Source organism: Apaloderma vittatum, unplaced genomic scaffold (genome assembly GCF_000703405.1).
Source record: "Apaloderma vittatum isolate BGI_N311 unplaced genomic scaffold, ASM70340v1 scaffold11975, whole genome shotgun sequence".
NCBI classification, from domain to species: domain Eukaryota; kingdom Metazoa; phylum Chordata; class Aves; order Trogoniformes; family Trogonidae; genus Apaloderma; species Apaloderma vittatum.
Genome location: NW_009715500.1, coordinates 13,370 through 27,510, shown reverse-complemented (window position 1 = coordinate 27,510; position 14,141 = coordinate 13,370). Strand labels below are relative to the sequence as shown.

At 38.3% G+C, this 14,141-nt stretch overlaps 1 protein-coding gene across 1 annotated transcript in view; it reads left to right on the top strand.

Moving 5' to 3' along the window:
• LOC104273757 (xin actin-binding repeat-containing protein 2-like) overlaps positions 1–13,815 on the top strand; it is a 25,541-nt gene extending 11,726 nt beyond the window's left edge. The window contains exons 4-10 of the mRNA XM_009869177.1: positions 4,138–4,245; positions 4,567–4,639; positions 5,305–5,429; positions 11,182–11,315; positions 12,263–12,561; positions 12,784–13,578; positions 13,679–13,815. Of these exons, the coding sequence (XP_009867479.1) occupies positions 4,138–4,245; positions 4,567–4,639; positions 5,305–5,429; positions 11,182–11,315; positions 12,263–12,561; positions 12,784–13,578; positions 13,679–13,815 (1,671 nt within the window). The remainder of the gene's footprint in view (positions 1–4,137; positions 4,246–4,566; positions 4,640–5,304; positions 5,430–11,181; positions 11,316–12,262; positions 12,562–12,783; positions 13,579–13,678) is intronic.
• The last annotated feature ends 326 nt before the right edge of the window (positions 13,816–14,141 follow it).

Here is a 14,141-nt window from a genome sequence, read left to right as displayed (position 1 = left end):
TAGCTTCCTGCTCCGAGTCCCGCCGCCCCGTGTCAGCCACAAGCCACGTCTGGCAATTGAGCTGACCCTGCTAGACAGGGAGGATCAGTGGAATATATTGGAATATTCACCCAACCATACGGTATCATGTGTCAGGAATGACACAGCTCTAGCTACACCTCCTTCCTGAGAGTCATTCCAGACAAATGTTCTCAGATCGCTAATTTTGCTAGTGACTGCAGAGGATAAGATTAAACCATGGGATAGTGTTAGTGAATGCTGAAAACCTTACTTTTTAATAAAATTTTCCATACAGTACCCAAAAGTTTATATATATAACTAAGCAAGGTTGACAAATCAGAGATATTAAGGGCTAACAAACAAAGTTCTTATATGAAATTTCTGCAAGACTCTCACAGTACTGACACACAGTTTATACCATGCTAAGAACATAAACAGGTATAAAAGCATAGCCTTGAGGAAGAAAGTAAGATCCACACTGAGAAAATAATCAGTCAATCATTTTGTTGTTACTAATTTTGTAACTGCAGCTTTAGACTCACAATTTGCTTCCTTTGCTGCCTAAATGGAACTGCAAGTTTGTACATATTGATCATTTAGAACAGCAAGTTCTAAATCTGCCAATATATAAAAGGTATTATATTAGCCAGCTTCCCACAGAGCTTATGCGATGACTATAAGGTACATTTCAACTAAAAGCAACATGCCTCAAATGCAAGTAGATGGCTCAGTTGTGCTTGGACATGCTTTGGGGACATTTGATCCCCTGAACAATATACATATATATACACATATATAGAACTGTATATGGTTTATGTACCTATGCACATAACATTGAATAGATATTCTGAGCCTCAAAGCAATTTTATTTTTGAAAGGGAATTTATGTTTTGTCTGTTGTCAGAACAAGAGGAAACTGCAAAAATGTCAACACAAAAAAGCAAACCTTGGTCTGAAACGCATAGAACAGTTGCTGAAAATTCAAATCTTGGCACATTTTGCAGTAAGAATTCTATCTAGCGCAAAGGCACTAAAATTGATGTATGGGCCACTAACATATAAAATGCATGCAGCAATTACAGTTCTCTTAAGTAACAGCATGTGAATGCCGACATAAAAAAGCACTCTCTAACAAAACGCATACAGACTTATTCTCAGATTAACATCTTCATGTTTTAAACAGTATTGGCTTAGGTTAGAATGCCTTATTATCAAGAGACACAAAAGGACACTACAGCCCTCTCTATTAAGTACCATACAGATATGAGAAGACCAGCAGCCCCCATAAAGGGAGATCTGAAACAAAAAAAATTAAAAAAAGAGAATGGAGGGTGATGGAACTCTGATATAAAAATAAAATGACCAGAAGAAGCCATTCCTGAGCTAGCAGCATGCCAACAATCATCCAGCTGACAGTGTTTTCTGAAGATCACTCACGTATGTCAGAGGATAAACAAAGAGTAATTGAAAGGTGATTCTCAGGCCACAAGAAAAGTAACCATAATATTTGTCTTTTCACTCCTGCCACCAAAAATGACTTTGAGTTCTCTGTCTGTCCTCCTCCCATGCCCAGCTGGAGGGGAGCCGCTTCCTCCTCATACTGCGACACGGGATCTCGTTGACTGAATAACCTTGCTTGATTTTATAACACAGAGCAAGGCAGGAAGGGTGTATTCTACTGAAACAAATAAAGGGATCAAGTTCCCACAAGCATAACTCTTAACTAGTATTAAATCTCGATCACAATCTTCAGCCACTGTCCTGCATTGGAAGACTTATACTGCTCAGTATGGGAAGAGCAACTTTATCCCATACAGACCATGAAATAATTCTACAGAATGTTCTCCAAAATCTATGGGGTCCAAAAAATATGCCACGAACTCTTATGGAGTAGACTAAATTAATCCTACCTACAGGATATCCTATCTTATATCCAGCACTTGGCCATTACAGAAGAGAAATGAAACTACACGTCTTCCTGCTTTCCACTTGTTCAGGATAATAAACAAGCAACATTCTACCCTCTGTCACTGGAATTCCAATTAGCCATCTTCATAGACATACAAAATTATCAGATCCTCCAAGTCCCCCTTCCTCTCTGCATGCCCAGAGCAAGGCCATGTAATTATATCGTCAAAATCTGGCCCATAATGTTTAGGCTGCATTTCAGACAGCCATAGCTGTCCCATTAAACAATTATAATCTTTTGCAATATGGCAACTACTTCATAAGCAGTACCAAAGTTACAGCAATAAAGCAGTAGTGACATTCAAATTAGATTTGCTTCCTGACTACATTAAGCCTAATTATATTCCTTTTTAATATCCCACACTGTTCAAAGGACACATAATGACTACCATGAACATATTGTGTCTCATGAACGAGCTTTTTCAGTAACAAGAGCTTGACTTACATGTCTAAACCATGCACATTAGAACAGAAAAGCGTATCTTAAATGAAAAAGCATACATATGCATAAATAAACTGAAAAGTATAACCATATAAAATGAAAAGACATTATACATGGACCTACACAGTCATTAAACAGTGAATAGATGGAAAAATTTGCCCTTCATTTTCACTGAACTGACTTTTCAACTTGGTATGGGGTTAGCTTGAGGGCTCCCTCACAGCTGTTACACATACAGAACGTGAAAGTGCTAATCGTGCCCTCCTCAAGCCTCACCTCACTGTGAGAGTTCAAACTTTGATACTGGTGACGTAGTAATTCATTTATCGTGTCACTAATCAGAAAGCTTATTCTGCTTTTGTTTGTAAGATTTTAATGCATCTTATAGTTGAAACAGATGATTTTGCAGCATAGAGGTGGAATGGAATGGAATTCCTAAAGCCCGCAAAGGGGATGCATCGTTTCTCTGCAACAGAACCTCAGAGCTCTTGCTACTCAGTGCATGGCAGAAATTATGGGCCAGGCAGTGGATGCTCCCCCATACCAGAAACGTTAGTGGAGATACAAGCAGTGTCAGCATTCCTTAGTTTGAAGGTGGAATAAATCCCCTAAATATATCTTTTGCTATGGGATGACTAATAGAAATAGTTCCTTGCCCTACAACTAACTGGATTTCAAGGAGGTGCCAGAATGTGAGATGCAGGAAGGTCGCGGCTCTCTGTTGCGCCAGATATATAGCAGCAATCTCACAACCACAGTGCTGCCTCCATTCCTGTGAACATTTGGGAAGCTGTTGCTAGAGGGGCCAGGAACTTCTTTCATTGAAAGCTTATTATCAGCAGAAACTAATAGGCAGGCTTCCCTCTCACAAAGGAAGGAGAAAATCTAATTTCACTGAGTGAAATTGTTAGCCGTCTCTGTGTGGCAAGAGAGAGGAAGCAGAGGACTGCTATCTTAATAATATAAATCCTTAGGATTTATGTTTTGTCATCACTAAATCTCAAAGTATTCCATGAGCACAGGTAATGTGATGTAGCACAAGTCCTGTGACAGGCTTTAAGTAAGAAAACAAATCACTACCAGAGTCTGGAGTCAAATTAAATATAACCTCAGAAATTCCTTCCCACGGACATCTCGGACAGTGCTTTAAACGATACGCTCTGTTTATCACACTGCAGTTGTCTGACATGCAGATACAACACTAGCTTGTACATTTAATAGCACATGCTGATGAGCCTACAGGTCCCTTTTTCACAACTGCAATTCAGTATGAGGTTTGCATCAGCAGAGCGATATAAAGCACATGCAGGGAGTCAGCATAGCTTTGTTAAAGAGTTGAATTTTACAAAGTTGCATAGGCCTCATGCCTGCTGATAGGTAACAACTCGACAGCACAGCACATCAAGCCAGAATCAGTGTTCCCAGTCACCTTTGTCCCCTTCTGTCTAATGATACATTGAACATAGTCATGCAGCTTCCCATATCTGCTGGTCAAAGCCTGGCTGCAGGAACAGAGATTTGACACCATCTGTGTCATAAAACACCTGTTTTGATTTTTATGGCAACGAGCATCAATCATAATAACAATGGCACTCTGCTACAAAATGACTGTTCTAGTTACACCACTTATATTCAAATCCGTAAAAGTCCTTCACAGGCAAAAAAAATTTTTAAAAGTCCAATTTACCATTAGCTGCTAATGTTAAATTATTTTTATTTGTCTTTAGGATATGTCAAGTAGCAGCAAGCATACAGTATCAAGCAGTACCAGGGAAGCCGAGTGCAATCAAATCGCCTCCAAAGACAGTCAAATGGAAGCCTCTCAAACACAAGAGGTAACTGTATCAATTAATAATCATGTCATCAGACAATTATACTGATGCTGATAGATATCTACTTTGCTGCTTCTTTCTTTACTATTTGGTACAGCAAGATCTGGATGTTCTGCCGATAGCCTCCCTCATTAAAAATATATTATGTATTGCCTAAAGATGTTTCATTAAGTGTTTTTAATTTATTATTGTTTTAACATAATAAATAATTATGTTTCTATTTATATTTTTCCTTGATGTAATATTTTAAATATGGTTGCAGATGTATGAAAATCCTTACCTATTGCACTAAATCCTACAGTAAAGTCAAGGTTTTGTGCACAGGTTTCTCATCACGAGCAAGTTACTCATGAGATAAAAATGGCTTCTACACTCACCCAGAACGCTGGTGAAACAGGTAAGAAGTAGCATGAGAATAAAGGCTCACAAATGAGCTGCGGTAAGTGTCTTTACTCACACAAACATAGGCTTTTAGCATACAAACATGAAAATGCACGTTGTTCTGAATTCTCAGCAAAGTACATTCATTGACTCCAATGGGACTTAGGAAAAGAGTTTAGAAATCGGTACAGAGAGGTGGCTTTTGCATAAGTAGGTGGCTTTAAATACGCGCTTAACTGCTTCAAAGAACTGGGGACTTGAAGAATTGTTTGAACATGCAGAATAACACTAGCCCGTCTATACACAGAACTGTGGATGAGAAAAGTTCAATTTATATCTGAATAGCCCTGCAGAACACAACCTCAGTGTCAAGATACTGCTGCAGTTTAGTCCTGGTATTGGAATTCACGCATTAAGCTCTCCCACAGACCCCAGTCAACCTTCAGCCCTGCCACACCACTTGGGTATAGCAAAACAGTAGGTGATAACGTGTCCCTTGGCAACTCTTCTGTCATTCTCTCTACGGATTTCTGTTCATGATAAAGTGACTCTCTAGACTTGAGCAAGGCTATGTGCAATTTTTGTAATGTAATAATATTTTATAATTCACTGATAAAGCCAATTTCATAAAATGTAAGGAGGAGGAAAAACTCTCTTTTTAAATTTTTCTTCTCATTGCAGTAATCAATGCAGCTCGAAATGAAGAGTTCCCAAAGATTGTAACACAGATTTTAAAACAGCATATTGAAAGGACAGCTCAGGAAAAGGCTGAAAGAGAGACTGCAACACCTGCAAAAGAAGTAAAGGTCTGTGCTTTTACTAAGAGGGATCTTTATGCAGATTAGAAGTGGTGAAGTTAAGACATTGGTCCATCATGCAGTCTGACCTATTTTGACTAATTGTGATTAAAAAGTAACCTATGAGAGTGATAAAAATATATAGACTTTAGGAATTAAGTGACATAACATATGAAGTACATTAAAGGGCTCAACAAGTACTTAAAGCATGTGACAAACAATTAAAATAGACCTTTATGAAAACTTCTGCATATCTCTGCCGAATATAGTCTCCTCTTTCCTTGTTTTGAATCGGCAAATACATATTTCTGTCACCATAGATTCTCAGAAGCATCAAAGATGTCACTTCAGAAGAAATGAAAATAACCACAACATAAGTTTACATTATGCTTATAATGTAAAGTCTGCATTTGTTGCAGTAAAAACTCCAAGACTGCTCAATCATTTTACATTTTGTATGAATTCCACATTTCTTTTCACGTATCTTCTCTGCTGCAAATAGCACAGTTCTTAGTTCAAAAGATTGGTTTTATACATTCTGAGCAATACCTGACGGATTGCGTCTTTCCAGATCTTCTTATAATCCTATTGCTTGGACTCTTGCAGGACTAGCTTTTGTGAAGAATAGAAAAATTGTTTTATATGATAGTGTAATTTTAAAACAAGCAAACACTTTTGTTCCCTAAAGACAGAAAATACATTTCAGGAAATTGCATTGCCTTCAACAGTTAATTCATCTCCTACTGCTACTACTTCAGCAAACAGACTACAGGAAACTTCTATACCAAGGAAAAAAAAAGACGAAACTGCTACTTCTGCAATAATTTGCTCCAGATCCCATGAATATGGATGCAGAGAAAGGTCATCTTCTACTTATGCAAAACCTGCATTGGAAATGACAGCAACTTCCCAGTCCACTGAACCATTCAGCTTGCCATCAAAGCCCACTGTCCCCGCAGATCTTCATCCAAAGAAAACCAACTTCTTCACACTTAGATGCTTATACAATTGTTTTTACCCACAATTAAGAAAATGCTTAAGAGAAGCGTTACCTGAACAAGACTTCCAGTATTTTATCTGGTTAATCTGAAATATGGCATATTAGTCAGGTGTGCTGCAGGCTAGATATGGCTTTGCCTTCATCACTCACAAAGTGAGGTTCACAAGACGAGACAAACGTTTAGAGTGGTGTGAAATCAAGAGAGGAGAGGTCCCCTCTATAAGATAGGGCTTTTGAGACCCACCTTTCATTCCAATTAAAAATGACCCTCCAGACCTAGACAAAGCCAGATGGCATTGCAGACCAGGAAACCATTGCAAGTGGAAACATTAACTACACAGCCTGCAGGTTTCAGACCCAGCCTCTCGATGTGCTGCAGGCACATGTTACAGCCTTGAGGACCTATGGACAAGGCTCTTAGTTAGAGGATCTGTTTGCGCCATCATGGGTATGTTTGAAATGCAGCCACTGGACTCTACGAATAAAAATTATCATGATGAGGAACAACCACTAGACGAAACTCAGGTCTGCAAAGTTTCTAGTGCTGCTGTAAAGACTCTGAGGCACATGCTGGAAGGGCAGAACCTGGGCTGCTCAGCCCAGCTGATGTTCTCAACTTGTTGCAGCTGAGGTCTGAGCTGAAAGAGTTTAAGAAAGTGTGAAGAAAAGCATAAAATATTTTGAATTGCAGCCATTGTCTGTTACCTGAGACAACTTTGGTAGAAGTCTAGAGAGTAAAGCTGTCTATAGAGAAGAAACTGAAAAGAGGCATGTCAGAATAGCACACTAGACAGTTGAAATGCAGCCTTAACTTGCGACCAGCAAACATCTGGTGGAAATTAAAGTAGGGCACGGAATCTCAGTGGAGGAAAAAGAGAGCACTGCTGTGTGCAAGGCAAAAGAGTTTGTTGAAACACAGCTTTGGCACACAGAGGTTTCAGAGGAATTGAGTCCAGCTGAAACAGTGTCACAAAAATCAAATAAGCAAGATCAAGGTCCTACACAGGTGCAGCAGCCCCTGTAACACACCAGCAAAGCACAATTTCTGATTCCGAATTTGATGGCAATGATAATACAAGTAGTACAAAAAATATGACGTAGAAATTCACAGATCTCCATGAAGACCAGAAGGCTTAGAAGCTGAAGACACAGGAACTGTTGTGAAAGCCTCTAGCAACTCTCTCTTCCACTATTACAAGGATTAACACTAGGAGAGCTAGCCTGAAGAATTATATAGAACAAAATAAAAATACACTAAAAATAGATATTACAATTAAAATAGCATTACTATTATATTTGAGATATATTAACATGCTAGAAAATGTGCACAGAATGCACCTTAATTCTGATAATTAAAATTAATGTAATGTCCTCTTAACTAGGGTAAAGTGTTGCCTGTATAAAATAGCTGTAGAGATAAAATAATGATCATGTTTTGCACACATCTGTTTTTAGCTTATCAAAGCACAAGATGTGACTTCAGACAAGCAAACTATATTTCAGTGGGATTCCTGCTTGGATAAAATTACTGAAAGAGTTGATTTTTTTTTTTTTTTGGCTATTTCCTGCTGGGTGATTTTAGCAGTTGATACAGCCCTAGTCTGAATTAGGGCAGCAAGCTCATTTAGCTGATGTCAGAGTCCATGCTTCAAATCATGGAGCGGAGTCACTCAGTGTCCCTCAAAAAGCTAAGCTTGTTATTTGTTTCATATTGAAGCAAACTTTTTACACATATGAAATATGTGAATATGAAGGAAACATATGTCAAAGTTTAAGGCTAGACCAGCCACTAAACTTTGACAGATGCTCTTGACAGAAACTTGAACCAGGTTAGTGAAAAAGAAAAATAACACTAACAGTAAAAATGAGGATGTCATACTACATACAGATACTATACAAGTATACAAGTATATTCAAAGATACAAAGGACTATGTTAGTACAGAACCTGTGCCCTCTGGATAACAGCTTGGTCCCAAGCAGAGAAGTCCCAGGCTGGACTCAGCAGCAGACAGGAGCGCCCAAGCACGGAGTCCCACTGACAGCCTCCCCCTAAAAAAATCAACAACCAACCCAAAAAAAAGCACTAAAGAAACACAAAACAAAAAAAACTGGAACCACTAGAGAAGGAACTGTGCCACTCCCATGCAGAGAGGTTAACAACCTCTTCCAACAAACATTATTCCTCCACAATGTAAAAATTCTTCTTTGGGACCGTTTCACGCTGAGCACCATGGGAAGGAATGCGGTGATTAGTTCACTTGGGTCACCTGGCCCATCCCCTCCTCCCCATAGGCACAGCTGCCCCCCATTCCCCACTTTGATTACCATGTGGTCCAGGCAGCTCCACAAAACTTTTATCCTGGTGCCCCCAAATCAGAACAGAATGGAAAATAAAACATACCTTTTTTCTCTTGGTGCATCTGTTACTTAAAAATATAATTAAATTAGTATTTAGACTGTAAAGTTATGCATTTGAAGCATAGAAGATATTAAATGTGCTATTTCATGATGGACATCAATGTTCTCTTTCCATGCATGTATTTTGGGTGCTGAATACCGATGGGATCCTGCAGGAAAACCAGATGCTACCATAGCTCTAGCCATTTGAAATACTTTAACAGAACGCTGATGTTTGCAGAGCAATGAAATGTCAGAATAAAGCTAAATGCTCCTTTACCTGCACATACCCTAACCAGAAAGCTTAGCTTTGGTTTCCCAACTCTGTGCACTGATAACAGTGCTACCTTTGTTCATGCTAGGAGCAGAATATAAGAATATGAGGCACTGCCTGGTGGCAGTTCAACAAAATACTTCATGTGGTGGGTTGGCCCTAGCTGGCAGTTAAGTCCACATCCTGTTGCTTGCTCACTCCCCCGCAGTGGGATGGGAGAAAGAACCAGAAGAACAAAAAGTAAGAGGAGGTAGACAGATAGATAGTTTAATAGATGAAGCAAAGCTGAGGCGCAAGCAAAGTAAAACAACGAATTGAATCACTGCTCCCCGTGAAGCAGTCAGATGTTTAGCCACTTCCAGGAAAGCAAGGCGCCAACATGCACAACAGTTACTTGGGAAGACAAATGCCACGGCTCTGAATGTCCCCTCTTCTTCCCCCTTTCCCTCAGCTTTAATTACTGAGCACAATGTCATATGGTGTGGAACTATGATCAGTTGTCTTGGTTGTGTCCTCTCTCAACTTCTTGCGCATCCCCAAGCGAGCTGGCTGGGCCAGTGAGGGGATCAGCGTTGGAGGAAGAAAAGGCCTTGACACCACAAGTGCAGTTCAGCAACAGTGAAACCATTGGTATGCTCTCAACACTTTAGCCACAAATCCAAAACACAGCATCATATGAGCTGCCATGAAGAAAACTAACTGCATCCTAGGCAGACTTGGTATACTTAAGCACGTTAAAAGTCAGAAGAAATATCTAGTACTAGTGGAATACTGAATTCTTTACATGGTCAAGCCTCTGGATTCCATTTTGGATCTCTTCTACCTGGTAGATATTGGTGATCTCAAATAGTAGACTAGCCCTTTCCCCACTGATTTTGCAGGACTGCTCACAAGTGGAGGGTTGACCTGCCAGCCCCACACCAGCCACTCTCATTCCCCCTCCCCAACAAGACACTGACAGAAAACAGAATGAAAAATCTCACGGGCCAAAACACGGACAGAGAGATCACTTACCAGTTACCTTTACAGGCAAAATAGACTTGACTTGGGGAAAACTAATTTAATTTGTTGCCAGTTAAAATAGATTTAGAGAGTGGGAAACACTAAACCACCTTCTTCACTTTCTGTCTTGATTTGTGAATTGCTATAAAATCAGTGATAGGAGGCAAACCAAAATCAGAGAGAATGCTGAAAGGGGCCAAATACTCTGCTGATATCAAGGGGCATTACTACGGTCAATGGAGATACATTTATACAAGCAATTATTTGGTCCATTATTTGGACCATTATTTGGACAATTATTTGTATTTGTCTGCTAGTTCCATCTTCACAGCAATTCAGAAATCAAGACAGAAGAGCAGCATGCATTTTTCCAATCCCAACAGACTGTCCATTATTTCCTTCTGCTCCTTATTGGTACGAAAACCCCCTTCTATTAGTGCTTTGTACTTTACAGAGAATTAGTTTACTTTAAAATTAATAAAATAAAGGATGCGATAATATAATTGTAACTAATTCATTCTTAAAAATTAAATGAAAAATGTATCTGAAAATGAAATTTGTAAAAATCACAAGTAATTATGTCCATACCATACTTGGACCATATAAGTGTACAGTCTGTGGGGTGCAATGGATGTTGAACTCCCTGATCTGCTTTCGGCATGACTAAGCAAAACTTACTCATCAGGATTTCAAATATCTACCCCATTTATTGATCTCTGAATCACATGGAGAGATGTGTGTAAATTATATTCAATTCTACTGATGGCAGTAAATTGTATATTATCCTATCTTATTTCACAAAATAAACACTTATTACAAATAAATGGGGAATATTGTACCTGGCGTAGTGAAGTGAGTAATCCTTTCAAATGTAGGAATTGCTGGAAAGGGAAAGGTGAGTAGTTTTCCACTTTTGAAGAATTACTGTTAGTTGAACAAAAATGAAGCCCTACAATTGACTGCTGAGATGCCAGTTAATGGATAAATAAAACTGTGGTTTTAAGAAAACGTATGGACTGATACAGTTAAAAATAAATCACAATATATGGCTTAAACTAACTTGTAACGTTTTGATATGTGGTTCTAGAAGCTGCAGATTCAGGAAAATGAAAAATGCAGACTCTGTCAACAGAGAGTTTACCCAATGGAATGCCTAGTTGCTGACAAGAATCACTTTCATAAATCATGTTTCCGATGCCACCACTGTGGCAGTCAATTAAGGTAAGAAACAACCATATGTTTACTCACAGAACTCTGCATCTGAATATAAATACGGCCTCTGAAATTATTTTCAGCTGGGATATTCAGCCTGTGGGATGTTGGGTTGGCAGGGCAGGTACCCTGGGTTCCCCTTTTCTTTTCTGCTTCTGACATCTGTACTGTGACGCGGAACAAGTCCTTTAAATTCTCTAAAGCACAGCTTCATTTCAGTTCCTTCCAAATTCTTCTGCATATTACCTCCTCCTGACTGTTCCAGACCTTCAGGAGAGCTTGTGAACTGGAAGCAGCAGACACAGACACTTGGGTGGAATTTAAGACGTGAAGACAGACCAAATTTTCCTCACCCATAAAATGAATGATGATGGCTCTCTGCATCAGCAAACCTCTCCTGTAACCTTTATAAGAAATGTAGTATTTATTGCTCTGTGAGTCTGCAAAGACTAACAGTTCTGACTTTAACACCTTTGAGGTTAGTTATATACATTTCCTTTACTTCATTTAGGAGTAGAAATCAAATAATTAAACACAAATTTCTACAATTCACACAAAGAAAATTGGCACTGTATTTCTCTATCTATTCTATAGAAAAATAAGAGGATTCAGTCTTTAATATGAGAAGAAAAAGGTCCCAACAGGCCCACAGTGCTGTAGAACATTCCTGTTTGAAGCCTATGCTGTGCTTAACTGAATAAGTTTATGTTCTTTCTTAAATCACAAAGCATGACTCGTCTTCATTTCAAATTTGAAATTCTATGGGAATTTGCAATTCAAGGTTTTAGATACTTTTTTTTTCCGAGGGTGGCCAATACGTTGAATTTGCTCTTTTTGCTCTTCCTTTCTTTATGTATGCTGTCATGTAGGGGTACTTGAATACCAAGTAAAGTATAAAATTCACAGTAGATTTATGATACGTAAAAGTATAAAACAAATTTTCTTCCATTTGGCAGCTTGGGAAATTATGCATCTCTCCATGGAAAAATATATTGTAAACCCCATTTTAAGCAACTTTTCAAATCAAAAGGAAATTATGATGAAGGCTTTGGATACAAACAGCATAAAGAATTATGGAATTCTGAAGATCAGTGTAGCTCAGTTGGCAATATTAACGCTGAAGAAACAAATCCCATTAACAGTATATTGGTTGATGCTAAACCAATTACAGAAATTGATGAAGACTTGTACTCAGGTACTGAAGGTACTCATCAGGATATTTTGGATAATAATTTGAAAAAATCTACAGAAATAGGTAAGTTAAAGATGACATGGCCTCCTTCAACAGATGATGCAACAACTAAGAAAATATTTTCAGTTGAAGAAGTGGCTAAAGTAAATAAGCCAAAGTGGCCCCCAGAAGGTTTTGCTCAAGAAGATTCCAGTTTACATACAAATAAATATTTGGGCAATAAAAAGGATTCTCAGGAAAAAAATGCTGTGAGAGAGCAAAATAAAAATAACACTGCAAATGCAGAACAAAATCAACACTCATCCTTTAGCTCTCCGACTGAAAAAGAAGTTGCAAATATCTGCAAAGCAGAAGAAAATGAAGAAGGAAATAAGGGGATAGATGAGGAAGCTGGGAACGTGCAAGATAAGCTGAATAAAACAGGAGGATTACCAAAGCGGGAGGAAAGTGGAAAGGATACTAATGAAGGTGATAATGTGATTGTTCATAGTGCGGGGAAGGAGCAAGAAAAAAAACCTAATGAAGCTGACAGTTCAGAAGCTGTACAGGTCACTAACATTGATGATGTAACAGCACAAAAGAATCACAAAGAATTCAGCTTGAATAACAATAACAATAACAATTATGCCACTTTTTCTTATCTAAATATTTGTAGGCAGGAAACAACTCCCTCAGCCACATCTAACCCGATGACAGCATTAAGCCACCCAATTTGCGCTGCATTGCATCATGCCTCCGCAAAGCTGGAAAATCGGTCTGGAAGCGAAGAAATATTTCAGATGTATGAATCTCATGAGAGCTATTCCAGCGATACTGTAACTGTTTCACAGGATGAAGAGAACCCAAAATATGAACATGCTGTTACCTCTAATAGTCCTGCTCGATTTAATAATGATGCCACTTGTCAGAAGTCTTGTACTAATAGCACATTAGTTTCAAAGAAGTCAATTAATACTACATCCCCTGTTGATACTGAGTTGGTACGCACAGCAGAGGGATCAGAACATGACAAAAACTTAAATACTATTTTATCTAACACTGTGAAGACATCTTCTCTTAAAAAAGACAACCTGGTTTTAGGCTGTGGCTTATGTAGACTTAACTAAAAATTCCTGTAGCCCATATTCAAAAGAACATGGGAATTCTGATACAAAACTGAATTATATTAATGCCTGTCAAGAAAGCAAAATAATCCAAGTGTCAAAGAATGACATAAACACAAGGCTAGATTTACTGAGCTCAGAATATACAGCTGTTCCATCATTTCAAGGTGAGAAAGTCAAGTTCGAACAGCTCACTAGTAGAAGAACAAATTAAAAGAAATAGATTCTACGAGGAAAATTAGTAAAAGACCCAGGTGATTAGCTACATCTGTCACTCATTATAAAATACGTCATAAAAAGATATTTCTTCAGTCCAGTTATTTTAGTCCTTTTTGAAGAACATCTAGAGATTACAGATGAAAATTTGTATCATATACTTTCAATTACTCAGACTTAATATACTTACTTTATATTTAAGGCAATGAAGATACATAAAATATAATTTTCTGAGCCTGTAATTTGTCTCTCTACATTCCTGAACATTGCAAGAAATATTTTATTACGTGACTGTGCTGCCGAAACATAATAATTCAATTTTAC